The 21,701-nt window shown below is 49.5% G+C and overlaps 1 protein-coding gene across 2 annotated transcripts in view; it reads right to left on the bottom strand.

The window, feature by feature from the left end:
* Window positions 1-17,138, bottom strand: part of LOC110080211 (gamma-aminobutyric acid type A receptor subunit theta) — a 44,067-nt gene extending 26,929 nt beyond the window's left edge. For both annotated transcript variants that reach the window (XM_078380738.1, XM_020795931.3), the window contains exons 1-3: window positions 16,651-17,138; window positions 12,660-12,748; window positions 2,668-2,735 (exon numbers count right to left, since the gene is read on the bottom strand). In XM_078380738.1, the coding sequence (XP_078236864.1) occupies window positions 2,668-2,735; window positions 12,660-12,748; window positions 16,651-16,748 (255 nt within the window). In that variant the 5' untranslated portion in view covers window positions 16,749-17,138. The remainder of the gene's footprint in view (window positions 1-2,667; window positions 2,736-12,659; window positions 12,749-16,650) is intronic.
* Between the last annotated feature and the right edge of the window lie 4,563 nt (window positions 17,139-21,701).

Genomic DNA, 21,701 nt, shown 5'->3' with positions numbered 1-21,701 from the left:
AATATTAACAGCAGGAGCAACAGATGCCAATTTGCTTCTTGAAATTAAAAAATCAGAAGTTTTGTAAAAATTTCACCTGACCTGCAGAGTGCTGTGAAGATGCTGACGGCCACAGAGACTGGCGAAACATTAGGAAGAACAACCTTCAGAACACGGCCAAAGAGCCCGAAAAACCCACAACAACCATCATGACCTCTATTCATTGACCGTTGTTTCAAAGAAAAATCTTGCTTGGAATTGGGTAGATACCAAAAAAGCCCCCAAGCTATCCAGGCTCTGGAGGGAGTTGTTCCAGAGGTGAGGAGCCACCGCCGAGAAGGCCCAATTTCTTGTTTTTTCCTTTCAGGCCTCCCTCGGCATCAGGCCCCTCAGCCTCACCTCCTGATTCGATCAAGTGATACAGGTAGACCTTGGTGGGAGTAGGCGTTCCATCAAATATCGAGGTCCTAAACCATTTAGGGCTTTATATGTAAGCATCAACACTTTGAAGTCGATGCGGAACCGAATGGGCAGCCAATGCAATGCGGCCAGAGTGGGAGAGATATGATGGTATTTTCTCACTCCACTAAGGAGTCTGGCTGCCGCATTCTGCACCACTTGGAGCTTCCGCATCAGCCTCAAAGGTAGCCCCACATAGAGCGCATTACAATGGTCTAATCTTCAGATTACAAGCACATGCACCAAGGTAGTGAGCACCCTGACATCGAGATAGGGTCGCAGCTGGGCTATCCGCTGAAGATGAAAGAAAGTGGTATGGACCACTGACACCACCAGAGTTTCCATAGTGAGCATTGGGTCCAAATGGATCTCCAAGCTGCGGACCCCACTCTTGGCGGCAAGAGTCACCCACCCAAAAGAGTTTCCCAAACCATTCCCCTACCCCACCCCCAATCTCACAATCCTGATCAGAATCTGAAGATGCCAGTATTTCTGCATGCCCCCTTTCAGAAAAAATATCTCCGTATGTGTGTATCTTATTACCTGGGATATTTTGGCTTTTTCCTTTCCTACCAGTTCTAGGCTAAATGATGCTCTCTCTCTCTCTCTCTCTCTCTCTCTCTCTCTCTCTCTCTCTCCCCCCCCCCCAAGAAGTGGGACAGATCCTCCTGTGTTTAGGATGGCCACACACTTTCAAAGACTACTCATTAGGAGAACATTGCCATCCCTTAAATGATAATGTGCAACACAACTACAAAGCCCTTTCTCCTGTAGTTCCCAACTCAGGGCTGCCCCGCAGGAATGTGGGAACTTGTGGAGAAATAATAATATCAGATCAATGCCTTGTGTTATAGAAAGTGCTTTGACTGCCCAAGAGTCCCTGAGCTTCCTTTTCTTGCTAAGTAAGATTCTCATATTCATCTCTCTCTCTCTCTCTCTCTGTTCTCCTTCCCACTGGCCAAGTGTAAGAGTGAAAACCTACTCCTTCTAGCCTCCTTCTGCATGGATACACTTTGACACATGTGCCAGAGGGAGAGGGGATGCAAGTGCTGCAGAACAGTCAAAGAGCTTGTTTGCTAGAGTCCATTTTCAGACAACTAACCCCCTGCAGATGTCAGGATCCGGACCTCATCAACTCAATGTGATCTGAACCAAAGGGAAACCTGCAAGGATCATGAAGGATTTTGCTTCACCATCAAGCTCTCCTTTGTATTATAAACACCAAACAGAAAGATCACAAAAGGACATGGAGGGCTTTATCTAGCTTTGGACAGATATCCAGACTGAGAAAAGATGATCAATACACTCACAAGCATATAAATCCAAGAGGATTAATTCTAGTCCCCTAGCAGTCTAAAACTTCATAGCAGAAAAATCTTGAAGTAAAAAAGACACACACACACACACACACACACACACACACACACACACACACACACACACACACACACACACACACACACACACACACACACACACACACACACACACACACACACACACACACACACACACACACACACACACACACACACACCCTGCAGCCCTTGGCTTGCACCTCCAGGGCTGCCCCTCTTGTCCTGCATTGCCATCATCCCACAAGCTTCAGCTGTTAACATGGGGTGGGGTGGGGTGGGGACCTGGCCAAATGCCCACATGGGTCCTGCAGCTGACCTTTGACAGTCACCTCCCAGCCTCCCCAAGGGACCAAAACTCCCCTGTCCATTGCATTCTTTGGGCTCCATTCTGCTCTGCTCTGTAGAATTTAATCTGTATCAAGGAAATCAGGGAGGGTGCAAGGGAAGTGGGTCCAGTTCTGAACTGTTCACAAGGAACTCTACTGGTGGTCGGTCAGCTGGGTCTCAGGACAGCGCAGGCCCAGGGGTCAGTTTGAGAAAGGCCTTTCTGACACACCCAGAGGTCCCTCATGCAGCACAGTGTTTCTCTGCCTCTGGAGGAGGAGAGTAACAAGGTAGGAAGCATACATCTCTCTCTGTGTGTACACATCCATGCAAGGGCGCACACATGCACAATGCCTCCCACCTATCCTCCTAGGTTGTTGAACTTATATTGGACTCTGTAAGTGAAGGCTATGGGGTAAGGCTTGCCTCTTCCATCGGGATTCTCCGCTAGCTGGTGTTTTGGGTCAGCAGCACCATGAGGAGTTCAGAGAGCACAACAACACCAAGCCACAGCCAGCACTTCAGCACAAAACCTCCCAGTACTTACCATGTTGACTTCTGAAATCTGATCAATGCTTGAAATGTGGATGCTCATTCCCACTGTAACAGGGTTACCTGAAATACAAGGAGGCAGGATTAATCCCTGCATATATGCTGGGCAGTTTGATGCCCTCCCTTGATAGTAAAATTGCCCCACCCCAGGTTCTCAGCTTTGGAATTGCCAAGCGCTTCAGAAATGGCGAAATGAAATGGGCAAGCTTGGAGGAGGACAGGGACACTCTCTGTAGGACTATTTTCTTCCTAACCCTAAAGGCTTTATGGAACCCAGTGACCCAGCTTCAACTCCTACTGGATCTTTTGTCTTCCACAGAACCCTGTTGACTGCAAGAGAGCAGAAGGAATGGGGTTGGGTGGGGTGAGAAAGGGAGACCCTGCCTTTCAGCAGAGCGGCACAGTTCCTGCCCAGCCAAAGAGAGGATCCTGCTCACAAACAGAAGCAGGGTCTGACCCCAGGCTCTGGGGACTCTTGTTGAAATGAGTTCCCAGAGCTTAAGGAACTCTCAGACTTGGCTGTTGACTCAGATAGGTAATAGAGAGGAGTTCTGAGTAATAGAAACACTAAAAGGACAGCATACCCAACTTTGCTCTGAAAAAGTTGGCTTCCAGTATGATGCAATTTTGCGTTTCTTCCATGCTCACAGAGGGGAGAAGGGCAATCCTTGGCTCCAGCAAATACTAATGTTGACTAGAGCAGCAATTTCTGGAGATCGCTGCTGGCTCAATTTGGTAATCTTTGAGGGAGCTAGTTCAGTATAGTGGATACAGTGTTGGACTATGACTCAGGAGACCCTGATAGGCCATGATAACCTACTTGGGGGGGGGGCAGTGACAATGATTAAAGCACTTCTCAAATATCTTGTGTGCCTTAAAAACCGTATTAGGGCCATCCTAAGTCAGAAGTGATTGGATGGCACATCATGGGCAATATTTAAGGAGACCCCAAACCCTTGGTTTCTGGAGGTATCTTGCTTGCTTCCATTCTCAGTCTCTGTCCCAACCTGGAAAGGGGATCTGGGAGGGTGGGTAGGAGAAGCTGAAATGGGCACCTAGAATACCTAAATGGTAAGATTGAAAAGTTTGTCTCATGATGAGCCCCTCCACAGGGTTTTTTCCCCCCGTTCATTCCCTGCCCACCTGGACAACCTGGAAGGGGAAAGGGGTTGCTACAAGGAATGAATCCTAGAGCAAGAAGACAACTGGGATGCTACAACCTTTCTTCATAGCTGGCCACAGCTGGCCAGAAGGTGCAGCAAGGCATGGCTCCCTACCTCGCTAGGGCACTGGTTCTGTTGTCCCACTGCTCTTGCCATCACAACATCTCTCCCAATAGTAATCAAGATGTGCCCTTCTGCAATGGAAACTCTCTAGATCTAGTCCGACCTTCTGAGATCAAGCAGGAGAAAACAAGTGACCCCTCTCACATAGTTCATCCTCTCTAGTTCTCTTCTTTTGCTTACACCCTTTACCCTTTGTTGGGAAAATTTTCCTTTCTCTTTACCTGCTTCAGATTTGGTTTCTGTTAATTCTTAAAGTGTGATTCCCTAGAACTGAAAACATTTTGCACTATGCCCTGAATAGTGTGGAATAAAATGAGAGGAGTTCTTGTGACTTAGATTGTATGGCTCTCTCTATGCAGCCTAAAGTTGCATTAGCCGTTTTCACAGTGGCATCACACTTCTGACTCACTTTTGCCTTGTGATTAACCCAAACTCCACGATTCAGCTCACATGCACTGCTGCCAAACCCAGTGTCTCTCCTCCCACATCTGTGCAAGGGGTGTGTATGGGACCTAAATGCAGAACATAGTGTTGTGTTTCCTCTTTCTGAAAGGGAGACCTCCTGAGTCTATAGCTAGTTTCACAGCACCTCACCTGTTCCTCAGGATTTATCACCAATAATAGAGGTTTTAAGCATACTCTAATGAGTTTATTAAATGCAGCTAGAGGATGGGATTGACCAAGACCTGAAGATTCACTTGGGCTAGTTCTGTATTTCCTGGCCAAGGCCAGGCCCTTTTCAAAGTGCAAACTGCACCTTTTCCCATTTGGGATGCTCACGCCAGATGGCACAGAATATTCCCCTTTGGATAAAAGAAACAAAACAGGAGTGAAGTGATTCTGCCTTCCTTTCACCTACCTGTGCTTTTCTGTCCTTCTTTTCTGAATGAGAGACCAATTATTTCCTTCTACATCCTTTTGTTTCAAAGATACTCCAAAGAAGTCATTTTTGTTACCCATAGCATTCTTACAAGGATTATTTTTTATAGGTTTTAGGTTTCTTGATCCTGGCACTATGCATCTAAGTTATTCATTTTTCTTTGTCTTCAATCAATTGTTTTTCCCTTGAATTTCCATCTTTTGAAAATAATTCAGGTCTTCCCTAATTTTTCTTGTACAACCACTTTGGCTTTTTGAGATGTTTTCCATGTTTCTTTATCATTGGATTTAAAAAAGCAAGCAAACAAAAACAAATTGAACATTCAAGATCCTATTCAGGATGGGTTTCTTTCGCTCTTAATTTATCTTTCTGACCCAATATTTCCTCTGGCAGTATTACAATAACATTACTTTTAAGAAGTCCAAGAACACCAGCATGACATGTTAACACAATGCTTGGAAACCACAGAGATTTTCCTCTTGCCTGGGAGTAGCGGGGGGTGGGGTGGGGTGGGGGCACAGGCAGCTAAGTGGGCTCTCTCCCTGCCGAAAGGCTTTCCCCTCTGAATCTGGGGTGACTGGAAAGGGTTTCTTTGATCAGCTCAAGAAAATGGGTAACCCATTAAACACATCATTTCATATCCACTTCATGACACTGTCGTAAATTCATGGAACCACATCAAACCAGAAAGAAATCTGTTGGCTGTTTCATATTTATCAAAGGAACCACAAGGAGGTATTCCCTCCCTTTTTGAAATTTTAATGAAGAAGTCACACGTTATAACAGACGGCATTTGTTTACCGTTCTGCCATAGCACGTGCTGTCATCAGAGCAATGTTGTGCACAGTTCTTGATCAAGGAGAACCAGTATTAGCACAAACCGGCCAATTAGTTTGGAGCTATCCTGTAAGATCATGTGAGCCTCTCAGCTGTAGGAAATCATGACCCACCTGGACTGCACATTCAGTGCTGCGTGATGGGAGACAGGATCTTCATGCCTTTTCAGCCACCTCCAACAAAGGCAAACTCTCCCCACTACGGATGCACTTCTCTCTGCTACATAACGCCAAGGAAGGGGTGTTTCTAAGGAAGAGTGGCTACAGGACTGGGAGCCTAGATTCCAAGGGCAACACAGTAGGAGGAGGACTTGCACCGATGAGAAGAAAGGGGAATCTAAGCAAACGTTAAGAAGAGCCTTCTGACTGTAAGCACTGTTGGGCAGTGGAAAAAACTCCCCAGGAAGGCCTTGCTCTCTTCTTCACTCGAGGATTTGAAATGGAGTTCAGATAGTTATCTCAGAGAGTTCTTCACTATGGATTTCCTGCAACAACAGGGGATTTGGACTAGGTGACTCCTGGCCTCCCTTGCAACTCCAGCATACTAGGGTGAACTGACTCCATGAGGAAGGGTCACCTCTTTCTCTGCCAGCATTTCTGACTCCATCTATTTACCCCTTGAATCCACTGCAGTTATAGCTGAGTCAAGATGCATAGGACATAGTGGCTCCCCAAACTCTCTGAGGTCAGGTCTTATACAAATTCAGCACAGGACAAACAAGGCTATAACAAAGGCTGCAATGTGTTCTGAACTGCTCTGTGCAACTCTGGGGTCAACACACCTACAACAGACTTTGTGGTTCAGGGTTGCCAAATATCCTGCCCATGTTAAAGGAACCCATGTAGTTTATATTTCCCCTCATGAGTATTTTGCTGGTTTATTGAAAGAGCCAGAATTGTACCAAGTGAATTTTAAGCTGGCAAAGAAATTACTGGGAGAGAATAGATGCAAGTTTCAGTATCATAGGGTAAGAACCGCCCCCTCCCGTCTCATAGCATTCAGCTTTGTCCCAATATTTAGAGATGTTTTATTAACTAGATGAAGCAGCTGCTCATCACTAGTACAGTTGCTTTGGTCTTCCTCATATCCACCTGTGCATCCCAGCAGTCTCATTTAAATATTTGGTTCACTTGCCCCTTCTTGCCCTGGTTTCCTTCAGGAGAAGGGAAAGAGAGAAAAGAAAGCTGAAGCCATGTTTGTTCTGCAAAGATCTCAAGAGTCCCAGAGAGGAAACAGATCAGATTAGCATAGCCCCGGGTGGTGGTGGTGGTGGTGGTGGGGAGAGAGACAATGGCTCTCCTCCAACTCCTCTGACTATAAGAGCCCAGCTGGGCAGGGAAGCAAGAAGAGGTGCAGCCCAGGGGCAATGGGCAGAGGACACTGGCCAGACTGGTCTGGCTCCCCAGTTTCAGGCACATCCAGGAAAGCCAACATGCACACGACAGGCAGGCAGGCACTCAAAAATGGATCAGCAGACACTGCTGTTAGGGTCTGCAGGGGCAACCAAAATTATTTCCACTTCCCAAGGAAGCTGCCATCTTTTCTTCACCCCAAGGTGCCTGGTTACAGCCATGTCCATGGATAGCCATGCTTGCAAAAGTAAATTCCAAAGAGATCAGTGTTCCTCTGTTTCAGCAAACAAAAATCTTGTGACACCTTCAAGACACACAAATTTATTTCAGCTTCCAAAGATTACAGTTCACTTCTTTGGGCACCTACAGAAGTCTATTAAACTCTGCAAAAGTGCACTCTGAAATAAATTCATGGGTCTTAGAGGCCCCAATACTCTTGTCTCCAGAAAAGCAGGGTAGAGAAAGCTTTAGAAATTACCCTCTGCCCTGCTGCTCCCCCCCACCCCGTCCTTCGTAATAGTGGACTCTTCCTGCTAACACACAACTCCGTTTTGGCTGCCATTTACCCATCCTGTGAGTGTGACCTGGGTTGTGGTAGGCAAGGGTATGCATCTCATTGAGTGGAATAAAAACTTAACCCTTGAATGGAACAAAGGATTGATATCCTTTTGTAAAACCATCTAAGCGAGCAGCCATCTTGTAGCAGTGAATTTCACAGTTTTACCATATGCCGGCCAGAATCCTGTTGCTTAATGCCCACCCAGATTAATTGGTGTAAACTGTCATAAGTTTCAGCAAGAAAGGAATGTGAGGTAAGAAGTCTGTGGCTGTATTTTCTGTATGACACCAGATGTATGACTTGGTGCACAGCAACCAATGCAAATGCTGGCTTCTTAAGGAGCAGCAATTTGCCAATGAAATTTTCACCAATGGATTTATGCTGGCCTAATTCTTCAATGTGATTCAAGCTGCTGTATGAAAAATTGTGCTGTCTGTTATTTGTCCTGGATCTCCCACTATTTAGGTTCAGTAGATGATTCTAACTTCAAGGAGAGGGACAAAAAATTATTCCTACCTATTTGCTCCACACCATGAATCATTTTGCACACCTCTTTTTAAAAATTCCCTTGTCCCGCTTCCCCTCCCCAAGCTCAACAGCCTCAAAATATTCCTTGTAGATGAAATGCTTTGAAGCCCTCCTGACGTGGGCTGCCCTTTTCTGCACCTTCTGAAGTTCTACAATATCCTTCCCCAGCTGTGCTGACTTCAAATATAGGTAGAGTACAGATATGGTTACACTATGGATTGATATTAAATCAATATGAAATTGACAGTTTTGCTTTCAGGCCCTTTCCTAATTATGCTCATAGTGTAATTGGTCTGTTTAATAGCAACTTTGCACAGGGAAATATTTTCAATGATAAGACACCACAGCCACAATCTTTTTGGAAATGCTAGCTGGTTCTCTGTGTTCACAGTGTGTGTGTGCTGTTTTATTTAATGTTTGCAGATGAAACGTTTGATCTTCTCTATTGTGAACTTTCTGGACACTGATGTCAAGATGACCAGTTATAATCTCCTGAATCTTACCCCAAGCCCTGCTCTTGTTTTGAAGATGGAAACAGGACCCTCGTAGAATCTCCCATTTTCCAGGCACGTTTGAGGACCAGAGTCAAGCGCCCAGGGAGAGAGAGAATACTTCTAGCCCTGGATTGATGTAAAGTGATCAGGTGCTCCCATGTCACCTCTTCACCTGTCCTGCACGACAACTCCTTCTCTCCATCTTCTGATTTGGTTTTGCTCACTCAGAGGCAGTTACCCTTGTGGAAAAGGACTGAGACACCACAGGGAATCAACCGTTCCCAGGGCAGCCTGCATCTCCCTCCAAAAATGGCAAGGTGTGGGGTGTCCCATGCTGTGGCCCTCAGCTGCCCACACTGCCCTTCCACTCTGGGACCCCTCCAACCCAGCTCACATTTTCTTATTCTTCTTCCTTCTCTGAATGCAGCCAAATAAACCTGGACATATTGTTCTGGAGCCAGCAGATAATAGGAGCAAAATCTCACTCAGCCTCTCCTGCCTCCTTGCCACCAACTGCACGATGCTTCCTCTCCCTATGTGGATACACTCCCCTCCCTCTCCTCCACCAGCCTCTTTCCTTGCACCTGCTGAGGAGGTCAGCCTGTGCCTCTCCAGGAGCAATCATCCTTGCCCTCCCTGGTGGTGTAATCTGGGAGCACAAACCCCTCAGGAGTCCCTCCAGCCTTGGTCCTCCCTGGCCTCTCTCTGGAGGATGGAGACTTGTTTGCAAGGGTTATTGGTGAGGGCACATTAAACCAAGAAGAAACATATAAAGTATATATGGCTTGAAGCTTTTAAAGGAATGGAACAAGAGTTTTACACACCTGTGAGCAAGAGTCCCATAGTGTGAGCCTGCTGTCAAAAGAGAGGAGAGTGCCCTCACACCTCTCCAGTCTCCAAACTAGCTCTCTACTCATATTTGGCTGTTTGCTCAGGAATCTGAAGATGGAGGGGGAAGGAAAAAACAGGTTAGCCAGGCTTTCTGGGCCTGGGCAAAATGTTTTTCCGTAGAGGGTGGGGAACTGGTGGGGCTCAACAGCAGATCGAGTCATCCAACCCCCTCCCTCTCCGTCTTCTCCTTCTCATCCAACTAATGGCTTCAAGAAAGTGGTGGGCACTTCTCAGCCACTCAGCTCAGCTAACGAGGCATCTCAAAATTAAAAAGTAAGCTGCAATCCCCAGCAGACCTGTCCTCCTTTTGGAACTACTGGAAGCTCCTTGTCTCTCTCTCCCTCTCTCCCCTGAATAAGACAGATTGATAGGGAGTTTAAACTGCTGGAGATGGTGTGGTTCCTAAAGTGAGAACAGGAAAAAGATTGCCAGCACCACCATCCCATCACACCTTTGGGCTAATGTCCTCTTCACTTGGGATGTTAGGACCCAGTACAGCAGCATGGCTTGGGCAGACCTGCCTCACCTGGTTAGAGACAGAGCTCACACCTTTGGCCTCAGCCTTTCAGCACTGGAGCCTGCCTCCTCATTGCCCTGACTTCACTTCAAACCCGTGGGGCTGGTGCCTGAGTCCTTTCTGGGGGGCAAAGGGCTCTCTCCACCCAGACCCCTGGTCTCTTTTGCCCCACCAGGCCATCATGCTCCATCACCGTAGGAGCTTAAGGCTCCGTCTGACCTCCCTGGAGTCACAGAAGAGTGTTGAAGAGGGTCAGACCCAAGGGAGCCTTAGTTGGCTGGTTGGAGAGGGCCAACAGTTTGCCTGAGCAAAGACTAAAAGCAGGGCAGGAATGCTTTGCAGAGCGCCCTTTCCCCCTTGGCCAAGAACCTCCTAGCTTCCCAGATGAGGGCAGATCCAGTCCCTCTTATAGGGTATGTACTCCAGCCAGAGCTAGAAGGGCTTTAAAAAAAGCAGCCACACATCCCTCTTGAAAAAAAAAAGAAAAAAGAAAACTAGCATTCAGAGATGGGTCCTGAAGAACAAGAGGAACTATTTGGCCTGGATTGCTCACCCAAAGGCATGCACAGCGGCCTCCTGAAAGCACAGCTGTATAGCTCCTACCTACTGCAGCACTTTCGGTACTTTTGATGCAGTATCTTTTGAGGGGAGGGGAGTTATAATGGTGCCAGTGCAGGCACAGGGAAGAGTGACTTGCCCTTGGCGTTTTGCCCCAGACCTTTGCTTCTGAGTGGCTACCTGGCTATGCAGCCTGGTAGGTGGGCCTTTGTGGCCTCCCTTGTCAGCTCCCTTCTAACTTGGTAAGTTGGCACTCCAAACCTAAGCTCCAGTTCCAGCAGCAGGGCAGTGTCAGGGTGCCCACTGCCCACAGAAGAAGGGATTTCTCTCTGTCTCCTCCCTCCCTCCCTCCCTCTCTCCCATTTCTACCCCTCCCTTTTATTTCTATTCCACATTGCTCACAATTATTGGATCTGAGGTGACTCACAAATAGTAAAAGACAAATTCGTTAAAAACAATATAAATTGCTGCATTATAAGGAATTAAATGTATATTGGTATTAAAATAATTAGCTGGAACTGTTAGAAACACTTTAAAATCAAATTTAAACATGTGTAAGATGATACACAGCACCAAAAATTAAAACCGTCTGCTGCCCAATTAGCTGTGAAAAGTCTGCCTAAAGAGTATTGTCTTCACCTGTTGCTGGAAGAATGGGGGAGGGGGGAGACTAGCTTCATGGGGTAGGGGCATTCCCCCACAACCTGTGAGGGGCTGCCAGGTCCCTAAGGTTTTTGTAGGCCCCCCAGCTGACCAGTACATCTTCACTAACCCTGACCCTTAACTACCTCTCCCACCCCTGAATGATGGGCCCAATGCACTGATGGTGGGAGGAGGCAGAGCTAGATTGGGAAAGCGACTAACTTGAAGAGTAGAACTCATAACGGTGGACAAGCCAATGCTAGATTCTGTTAGCATAGAGAGCCCTGTTCATATTTCACGGAGGGGGAACCATTTGTGTAGGTAGAGGGTCATCTTTGACGTTTACTTGTTCCAGCAAACCCATGCTACCTTGAGCCCAAAGGCCGGGTGAGACACTGTAAGCTGCTTTGGATGCCTTTGAGCAGTCAAACCACCACCAGCAATGGGGGAGTGCAGCAAAGGGGCAACAAAATGGAGCTGAGACTGGCCAGGAAGCCCTTCTGCCGCAGGTCCGGCTCGGCTCTGCAGTAGAAGGTGCAGGGAAGCCTCCTTCAACTTCGGTCAATCCGGCCATGACTTGCCCCATACAAGGTTGTTGGAAAAGGTTAAAAAGGGGGACTAATGTTGACACTGAAGAAATGGGTAGAGGCAACCATGGCAACACAGTTTTGTCATAATAATATCTGTATGTGCATGCAAACAAAATGATCAGAGTTCCAACCCCCATCCTGGGCCAGGCAAAAAGATAAGGTTGATGGCTCTAATCTCAGAGATGAGAGGACCTCCTTTATCCCCCACACCTTTCAGGGGTACAGAGCCTCCAAAACCCTGGCTACTCTTGAATGCATATTTTATCTTGTACATGTAGCACTTGAGAGGAAAAACAGAAGCAAGAGTGCCATATATACGAATCACTGAGCCCGAGGAGAGATGGGTGGACGTACGGTCGGCTAAGACAATGTCAGGCTGCTCGGTGTGCAGACTGATTGGAGCAGCGCAAGGCTGCTTAGAGGTTGGGAACAGCCGGGAATCTTGCAGGATGAGCAGATCTCAGCTGAGATGTGCCTCAAAGCAGCACCCGAGTGGCAGCCACTGCAGAAATGCCAGCCATAGACAATGGCTGCTCCCTCTCCCCACCCCAACCCTTTTGTCGGCATTGAGTGGACCATGAAGGAACTTGGCCTTGAGCAAGAGTCATCGCTGATCTGGTTGTCCGAGTGCATGTTAAATCCAAGCAGAGGGAGTAGGGCAATAAAAACAGAGGCGGGAGGGTTGAGAAAGAAAAATTAAATGCGAAAGACGGAACTCTTGAAAGTGTGGCAGGGGGAGGATAGGAGTGGGACAGCTGCTGCAAAAGATTCCTCCCCAGACAGACGGAAGCCCTTGCCCCTGCCTCTCCGGCCCCAGAAAAAACACAGAGAAAGAAAAATGGGATCTGCTTACCTCCAAAGTCAGGCCGGAGGCGGACATCGTACCCTTTCAGCAGTTTGTCCACAATCTCCTTCACCACCGAAATATTCCCAGTGGATGGGCTGGAGGAGAGAAGAGCGACACAGCTTGGTCAATGGCCCACATCACAGCTTCCTACACAGATACATGTGTGTGTGCGTGTGTGTGTGTGTGTGTGCGCGCACACACACATACATGGACACATACACACAAATATGGCAGACTTCCTGTCGCTGCTGTGTACCAGAAGTCACATTCAAACAAGTCTCTCCTTGGCAACTCAGAAAGCTCCTGATCCTGGTGCACCTCAAGATGAAAGCATGATTTTTGCCCAGACTGGAGCTGGCCCAGAAGATGGTGGCCCCATGGACTGGCATGTCATGGACACTGTTGTTGAGGGAAGGATAGATGGGAAAATACTAGTGAAGAGCAGTTGCATGAGAGAGGGCGAGGCCTCCACTCTGCATGGTGCCTCTCTCAGGCACATATATGGTCTTCTTTCCTCCTCCTCTAGTACGGACACACAGGAAAGCTGTGCTTTTGTAAACCTGAGATGCACACACAGATTAACTCCTCTCTGACTTTCCGTGGAGGGATGAGTAAGCCACACAGCTGGGTGATTTCAGGACTCCCGCATGAATGGAGTGGGTGGGTGGGACTTTCTGGACCCTTCAGGCACAAAATCTACCCCAAAGGGCTCCAACAACCATCATGTTCTATAAACCTTATCTCGTTCCGCGTGTTGATCACACTGACCCACGTGTTTTCACACACTTACTAGACATAGAATATATATATTTTCTCTCTCTCTCTGGTCTCTGCCTGCCTGTTCCCTCCCTCTCCACATTATCATCATGGTTTCCTGTGTCCTGTAGGAACACACTGCCCACCCTGTTGACAGTCTTTGCCATAATCCACAATGTCTGTGTGACATGTACAGTGCTTGCATTTGACTTATTGGCTTTCTTGTTCACATGCTGGTCTTTTTTTACACACCTCAATGCTCCCAGGCACTTTTACCTCCTCCTGTTCACTGGCATGTGCACGCGCGTGCACACACATGCGCGCGCGCGCACACACACACACACACACACGCACACACGCACTTTCCCCTCCCCAAGCTGGTTTTCAGAAGAACACCATTTCCTTCTCTCCTGCTTCCATTTCAAGGCACAGTGAAGGCTCAGGACAGAGTCTGTGGAAACAGACGCCCTTTGCTCCACAGAGCAACAGCATGGATACAGATGGAGACAAATGAGACTCCATCATTGCCTCTGTGTGTGGTAGTAGACAAGTCTGACTCTACCCTTAAGCTTCCTGATTTCCGTCTAGGAAGATGAGCCTGCTGTGTGGTGTGTACATGCATGCGTGCGTGCGTGCGTGCGTGTGTGTGTGTGCTTACAAATGAAAGCAGCCCAACCCTGTTGGGATGGCATTGGTGGTAATGGAAGGGAAACCCAGAAATCCAGTCATTGCGTGCATTGTTCTTAACCCCCACCCTCTAAAAGCCAGCCATAGGAGCCTGTGGAAGGAACATGGAGGCACTAATGTTCTTACACCTTCCTAAGAATACTCCCATGCCTTGAGGTGAAATGCCTCTGCAGGGCCATAGCCAATGTTTCTGCCTTTTATCAGGTTCCTTCGAGAGGCCAAAGACAGCGGCTTGCCATGTCTGACCAGCTAAAGCTGAGCCCTGAGCATATCACATGCATGCAGGGACACACATTCACTCATCTCCTCAAATGGTTCTGTGTGATTCAGACCCATAATGTTCCAAATCCATAGACTGAAATACATGTTCTTGCAGCTGCAAGAAAGGCCTGGTCCTATTGCAATAGATCCAGCTATGATGGGTGTGTGTGCACATGCAAGAGAGAGGGTCTTAGGGCAAAGCCAACCAAGATATAAGCTCTGCCCCACCACCATGTCTAATGGCTCCATGCCCAAGCTTGGCCTCTATGCAAGGCACCCTTCCCTTGGGAGAAAAGCCCAGGTTCCCAGGCTGTGCCTGGGCACTGCAAAGCCACCAGGAGTTGCAGTGTGTATTGTGAATCCAGCGTCCTGCAGTGCCCATGAGAGGGAGGGAGCTGGTGATTGCTATGGTCAGCAGTGAAGATATACAGTGCAAAAGTGATCACATGCAGATCCAGGGGCATAAGCTGGGTTTTTGGAAGAGGAAGAAGCTCAGGGGTCACTGAGGCATGTGTCTTCCATGAGGAATGAGTCCATGCGCTCCCTTGCCAGGCATCTACCACTTGCAGATTCATGTACCACCGTAGAGCAGGGCCTCCCTCCCTTCTTGCCCTTTCTGCCTTTTTGCTGTCTCTCCTACAACCCTTACTTGCTCATGGGTGGAGTCAGGCTGGACAGTGTTTCTAGCTATGTAGATAAACCTAGCTATGCGCTTGCTTGCCTGGAAAACAGCCCCTCACAATGATTTCCACAGGAACAGAATGGGCAGGATACCTCTCCCTGGTGACCTACATTTATGTCGAACATCTGAATGGCATGGAGTTTGTCTTTGTGGATCCTACCATTTGCTATTGGATCCCAAAAGGACAATGGGCAACATTGGAGGTAGGCAGTTCCTTTCCTATATTGATTTCCCGGGGACTGGTATGCTATCCAGGATGTGATCTGATCCTGGCTTTGTATTCTGGCTATATCAAGCCCACCAGTCCTGGCTTAAGGGAATGGTTTTGAAGTGCACTGGAAGCTGGAGGCCAGAGCAGGCCTGATAAAGACACTGTGGGTGTCTGATCAGAGCCTGAAGGGTCTGGGACCAGCCTGGAGAGGATCTGTAGGACAGGAGGAGATCAGGACTTGTGCAAAACAGACAAAAAGCCATTCCCCCCCCAAAAAATATGTCCCTTGCTCATCTCAAAGGGTAGTGTGATTCTGCTTGATGCTTGCAAGAGCCCAGCCAGCAAAAGAAGCGCCAGGGCTTCTTGTCATGGTTTCTAGGCAGAAGGTTGCAGAGGGGGTCTCCACTTCTCACCCTCCCACCACGCACGCGCGCGCGCGCACACACACACACACACACACACACACACACACACACACACACACACACACACACACACACACACACACACACACACACACACACACACACACACACACACCTCTTTTGGGGGCAGAGTGCTCATTTCCCAGTCTTTCCACTGGAAGAATTCAGGCCAGTTGCAGGTGGGAGGCAGGACTGGATTTGTGCCTCTGGGATCAGGTGTGTGACACAGTGTGGGCTCTGATCACATGTTGCTGCCCAACTCATTTTTTCCCTCTCTCTGTGTGTGGTGTGTGCAAGAATAAGGGCACCTCAGGCAGACAGGCCAGCCGCCTGTGGCCTCAGCAAGCCTCAGGACTGGCTGGCCTGAGACAAACCTGCCTCTTGCCCCAAGCCAGTCACCTCGGATACCTGCACAGGACCACAGAAACACACTCCTGCCTGCCCAGCCTAGACTACAGACCCCGCATGAAGCTTTGGCCCCGAGCCAGGGATGCGCGGGCGCGCGGGCAGGTTGGGGTGGGGGAGTTGCACGGCCAGCTCTGGGTTGCTGCTGCTGCTGCTGCTGCTGCTGCGGCGGCGGCGGCGGCGGCGGCGGCGGGACCCTGGCTTTGCGCGCCTCCCGCTCCCCTCCCCTGGCCCGCGGGCAGAAGGCCCCTCGGTGCCGCCTGCAAGGAGGCCCCCGTGTCCTAGGAGGGAGCCCTTCGCCGTCCCCGGCCCCCGGCCTGGCCCCCGGCCGTCTGACAGGAGAGGAGGCAGGAGAGGTGGGCTCTTCTTGTGGGTGCCCTCTCCCGTCCCGGCCGTTTTGTACCCAAAGCACCCCTTTCCATCCTCCCGTGGCCAATTCCCCCTGGAGTGGTAAGCCTCCCCCGCCCCTATCTGAGCGCCCCCTCCCCTCGTAACGGCAGCGGGCTGGCAAACGACGCAGGGGGAGCTGCGACCGACGGGGCCCCCCTCGCCCCCCAAGGCCTCGCTTACCTTTGGGCACAGCAGGCGAGACAAAGAGCCGCTAGAGCCGAGACAAATCCACTCAGTCTGTCCGCCTGGAATCTCCACATCTCCACTGCCACCACCATGGAGGAAGGGAGGTAGGGCGGGGGGAAGGGGAGGCGAGGCGAGGCGAGGCGAGGCGAGGAGGGGCGCGTAGCCTCGACCAGTCACCCTCTCCAGGGGGAAAACAGGGCAACGTACAATTTCCTTTGGTGTCGATCCAAGGTTAGCGTAAAAAGAATTTAATGGAAATCGCGAAGTGTTTGCCCCCCCTCCCGAAAAAGAGGGGGAGGGAGGAGAGTGTGTGAGGAAGGGGGGGATCCCGGGGCGCTCAATGCCCGCCAAAGAACCCACCGCTGCTTCCTCTCCTCCTCCTCCTCCTCCTGGCATCCAGCATCCTTTCAACGAAGCATCCTCGGCGGCAAAAGGAATGAACAGAGAACGTCCCCGGGGAGCAGGGAGCGCAGGAAACCAGCGCCTGCCGCCGCCGCCGCCGCCGCCGCCGCCGGTGGACTCAGCAGAACGGCAAACGGGCTCGGGGCGGGCGGCGGGGAGCAGCGGGAGGGAGAAGGACGGACGGGAAGGATGGATGAATGGATGGATGGATGGATGGAAGGAAGGAAGGAAGGAAGCCGAGCCAACGAGGCCCCGATTCCCCTCCGCTCTCTCGGCACGGAAGGCTCCCTCGCCTGCTACGCCGCCATCCAACCAGCCCTGCCTGCAGATGTTGCCCCGCCTCGCTCCTACTAGCCACCTTCAGACGAAGAGGAGGAGGGAGGAAGGAGGAGAAGGGATGTGCCAGGAGGAGGAGGAGGCGAATGAGGGGGGGGGAGTCCGGGTAGGGGGGGAGTCAGCCAGCCAGCCAGCCAGCCGTGCAATCCGGACGCTCGCCCTCCTCCCACCCCCACGCGCGCCCGTGTCCCCCCTTGGCTATTTTTAGAACAGGGTTGCAACCAAAGCCAGAACGACCGGCTTCCGAGGAGGCGGGGTGGGGGGGTGAGGGACTGCTGCAGAGGGGCCGAACCGTCTGGGAACCGGATCGGGGCTCCGCGCCACCTTGTAAGACCGCCGCCGATACGCCAAGTGCGGTCGACGGGAGATGCGAAGTCGCCCTCGGGTTCAGGGTCCGCGATGACCGGACCCGCCGGAGCAGAAAAAGAGCGCGTGCGTGAATGCGCGTAGGCGCGCCCGCCGCCCTGCCTTCCTGCCTACCCTGTGTGCCACAGGTGCGGCAGCGAAGGGTCCCCCGAGCTTGGTGAGAGAAGGAGGGCCGGTAGCCTCTGCCCCCAAACCTAGAGCTCCGAGGATGGAATGAACAGAGCCAACAACACCCGTTGCATCCGATCCTAGGGCCAGGGGAGGGCAGGAAATCCCAGAGCTAACAGCCCCGGAGGGGTGTGTGTGTGTGTGTGTTCCCACTCCTTCCTTTTCTCTCTTGCCTGCCCGCTCCGCTCCCAGCTGGCGTTTTTGTTCAGCTGTCCATTTCCCCCTCCCCCGACCCAAATCCCCAGAAGAGCCACCAGCCCCTTAACCAAACTCAACAGAAGGCAACCATGGGTCACAGGGATCATCATCCAGTGCCTGCTTGGCCTAAGCTGAGGTGGAGAATGATGCTAGAAGGGTGGCAGAACTGCTGGTGGGGAGCAAGGGAGGCCCTACTCTTTGCAAAGTGGCACAGGTGCCTCAGGTGGCAGAAGCAGGCTGGTCGAGAGTGGATGGAGAACAGACCTTTCCTAGGTGTTGCAGGAGGCGGTTGCCCCGGTCTCCACACTCGCCTGCTGCTACCTCCCGGTGCAGTGCATGCTGCTGTGATTCACTGCATTGCCAGGAGGACCACTTGCCACACATGTTAGCTTTTCTAAGTAGCATCCTCTCTCTCTCTCTCTCCCTCATTCTCCCTCATGTGTGGTGTCTTGATCCTGTCCTCCTCTCAGGAAGCATAAGAACATCACAAGACTCTTGAAGGTAGAGCAGGCCAAAGGATTCTGTTCCCGAGTGGTCAACCAGTTGCCCTACTAGGAAGATCCTGAGCAGGACCCTGGGGGTGGAAGAGGCCTCACTCCCTCTGCTCCTGTTCCCAGCAACTGGTGTTCATAGAGATGCCCATCAGGCATTTCTCCCTTCTCTGCTCCTGGCTAGTGGTGGCATTGCCAGAGAGGGCAGTACCATCTTGCGCTGTCCTCTTTCTAAACACACAGTCTTACTCCTGCTGCCTAGCTTTTGCAGCTGTTTCACTTCCAAGATGCTCTTGCCCCTTGATGATTCTGGTTGGCTGTTCTGTACCTTTTCTTGCCATAGTCCGTGCTGTGTCCCCTTTTCGGACCCCTGCTACCAGGACTCTGTAGAGAAAGGCAATAGTGACAATGGCATACAAACGAACTGCTCAGGCAATGCTGGGCTGTTCTGCCCACTCTGGCCATTTGGGCAAATAATGCAGAAGCACCTAGACCCAGAGGCTATTACATTGTATAAAGACAACATTTCCCCATGTCTTGGCCTGCCTGTCGCCTGACTGATTGTGCAACCAGGCACATGATCAGTTGCGCAATCAGGGGAAGACCAGGTGCACAATGAACAGCCCAGGGAACAGGTCACATTGCTTGCTCAGGCACAATCATGCGAGACAGTAGGATTCCGGCCAAAGTTGTTTCATTAGCAGCAGCAGCACACATCAAGTCTCATAAGCCAGGACTCCTTCCCTGTTGATTGTCTTTGGTTTCTGAGAAGCCAAGGTCCACTTTTCTTATCCACACAGCCATCTTACTTCAGAACTTGGCACTATTTCTTTCCTGCAAGATAGATTTTGAGAATACATATACATAAATAATTCTGCATTCGACAGTCCAGCCCTGGATTATAGTTCCCACCTATTAATTCTAAGTGCTTCAGTGTTAAGGCAAGAACATCCCCTAGGGAGATGTTGCATTTGTGACAAAGACCAACTACCCAAAATCAATTATTTCTCTACACTAATGCATGGGAGAGGGAGAACCATAAGCAGAGGGAATTGCTGCTGCAGCGCCGGGGCAGAGGGGCAGAAGGAACATTGGGCAAGGGGAGAAGAGGGTTGGAGACAAAGGAGAGAACACAAGCACAGGGAAAACCAGAAAGGCAGAGAAAGAAGCAGCTCTGGAATGGGGTGGATGTAGAAAGGTTATGTAGGTGGATAAAAGAAGCAGCACAGACCTGGGAAAGGAAGCAGAAAGAAGACTAGAGTGGATGGATGGTGGAGGGGGGGAGGAGAGGAAGTTCATTGGGGTAGGAGTTACAAAGGACTGGGGTAGGTCTGAGGGAGATGAAGGGGGTTCTAAGCCATAAGAAACAGGTTACGTCTGCTAAAATAAATAGGTATAAATAAACCTGTAACTTCTTAAAACCACAGACTGAATCTTTTGAAATCCTAACAATAATATGCCAACAACATAATGGTTCTCAGACTGGAAACATTCAATATGCATTCCTGTTACCAAGAAAGGAGATGCCAAGGAGTGCAATAACTACAGGACCATTGCTTTAATTTCCCATGCAAGCAAAATGATGCTCAAGGTGTTGCAAAAAGGTGTTTAATTTATATGGAATGAGAAATACCTGATGATAAAGCTAGATTTTGAAAAGGAAGAGACACTCAAGATCATACTGCAAATATTCACTGGCTATTGGAGAGTACCAAAGAATTTCAGAAGAAGATCAATCTATGTTTTATAGACTATAGCAAAACCTTTGACTCAATCATGAGAAACTATGGGTGTGCTTCAGCACTTCAGCACTACGTTCCAATGCATAACCTGTACTGTGGATAAGAAGCTACTGCTGGAATCATAGAATAACTGAGTTGGAAGGGGTCCATATTTCATTCATTCATTCATTCATTCATTCATTCATTCATTCATTCATTGCATTTATACCCCACCCATCTAGTCAATCGACTACTCTATATGGCCATCGAGCCCAACCTGCTGCACAATGCCAGAATCCAAAGCGCATCTGATAGATGGTTGTCCAATTTTCACTTGAATGCCTCCAGTGTTGGTGCACTCACCACCTCCCAAGGTAATTGTTTCTATTGTTGTACTGTTCTAACAGTTAAGAAGTTTTTCCTGATATTCAGCCTAAATCTGGCTTCCTGGGGCTTGAGTCCGTTATTATGTGTCCTGCACTCAGGGAAGCTAGAGGACAGATCCTGCCCTGCTTCTGTAGTCATACAGTATTGGAAAAGTGCTATCAGATTTTCCATCAGTCTCCATTTCTCAAGGCTAAACAGGCCCAGTTATTTCAGTTTTCCCTCCTAGGGCTTGGTTTCCAGTTCCCTGATCCTCCTGGTTGCCCTCCTCTGAACTTGTCCCAGTTTTTCAGCATCCTTGTTAAAGTACAATGTCCAGAACTGGGCATAACACTCTAGACGAGGCCTAACTAGTATTGAATAGAGGGGGACTAGTATCTTACAGGATTTGAAGACTATACTTCTGTTAATGCATCCTAAAATAGCATTTGCCTTTTTTTGCAGTCCCATTGCACTGTTAGCTCATATTTAGATCGTGATGTACTGCAATTCCGAGATCCTTCTCACTTGTAGTACTGCTGAGCTAAGTATCCCCCATGTTGTAACTGTGTATTTGGTGTTTTCCCCCAGGTGTATAACTTTGCACTTATCCTTGTTGAATTTCATTCTGTTGTTTTCAGCCCAGTCCTCAAGCCTAACAAGATCTTTTCAAATTTTGTTTCTGTCTTCCAAGGTATTAGCTATTCCACCCAAATTTGTGTCATCTGCACATTTGATAAGTGTTCCCTGTACTCCCTCATCCAAGTCATTAACAAAAATGTTGAAGAGCACTGGGTCCAGGACTGAGCCCTGTGGTAACCCACTTGTTACTTCCTCCCAGTTTGAGAAGGAGCCATGATAAGCACTCTCTATGATTTTGCATCTACCTTACAATTGTTCTATCCAGCCCCCTTCAGACAGAACATGGAGCAACAGAATGGTTTCCTATCAGCAAATGTGTCAGACACAGTTGCATTTTATATGCTTATCGGTTCAGTCT

This window comes from Pogona vitticeps, chromosome 11 (assembly GCF_051106095.1).
Source record: "Pogona vitticeps strain Pit_001003342236 chromosome 11, PviZW2.1, whole genome shotgun sequence".
Lineage (NCBI taxonomy): Eukaryota > Metazoa > Chordata > Lepidosauria > Squamata > Agamidae > Pogona > Pogona vitticeps.
This window is presented reverse-complemented; position numbering and strand designations above follow the sequence as displayed.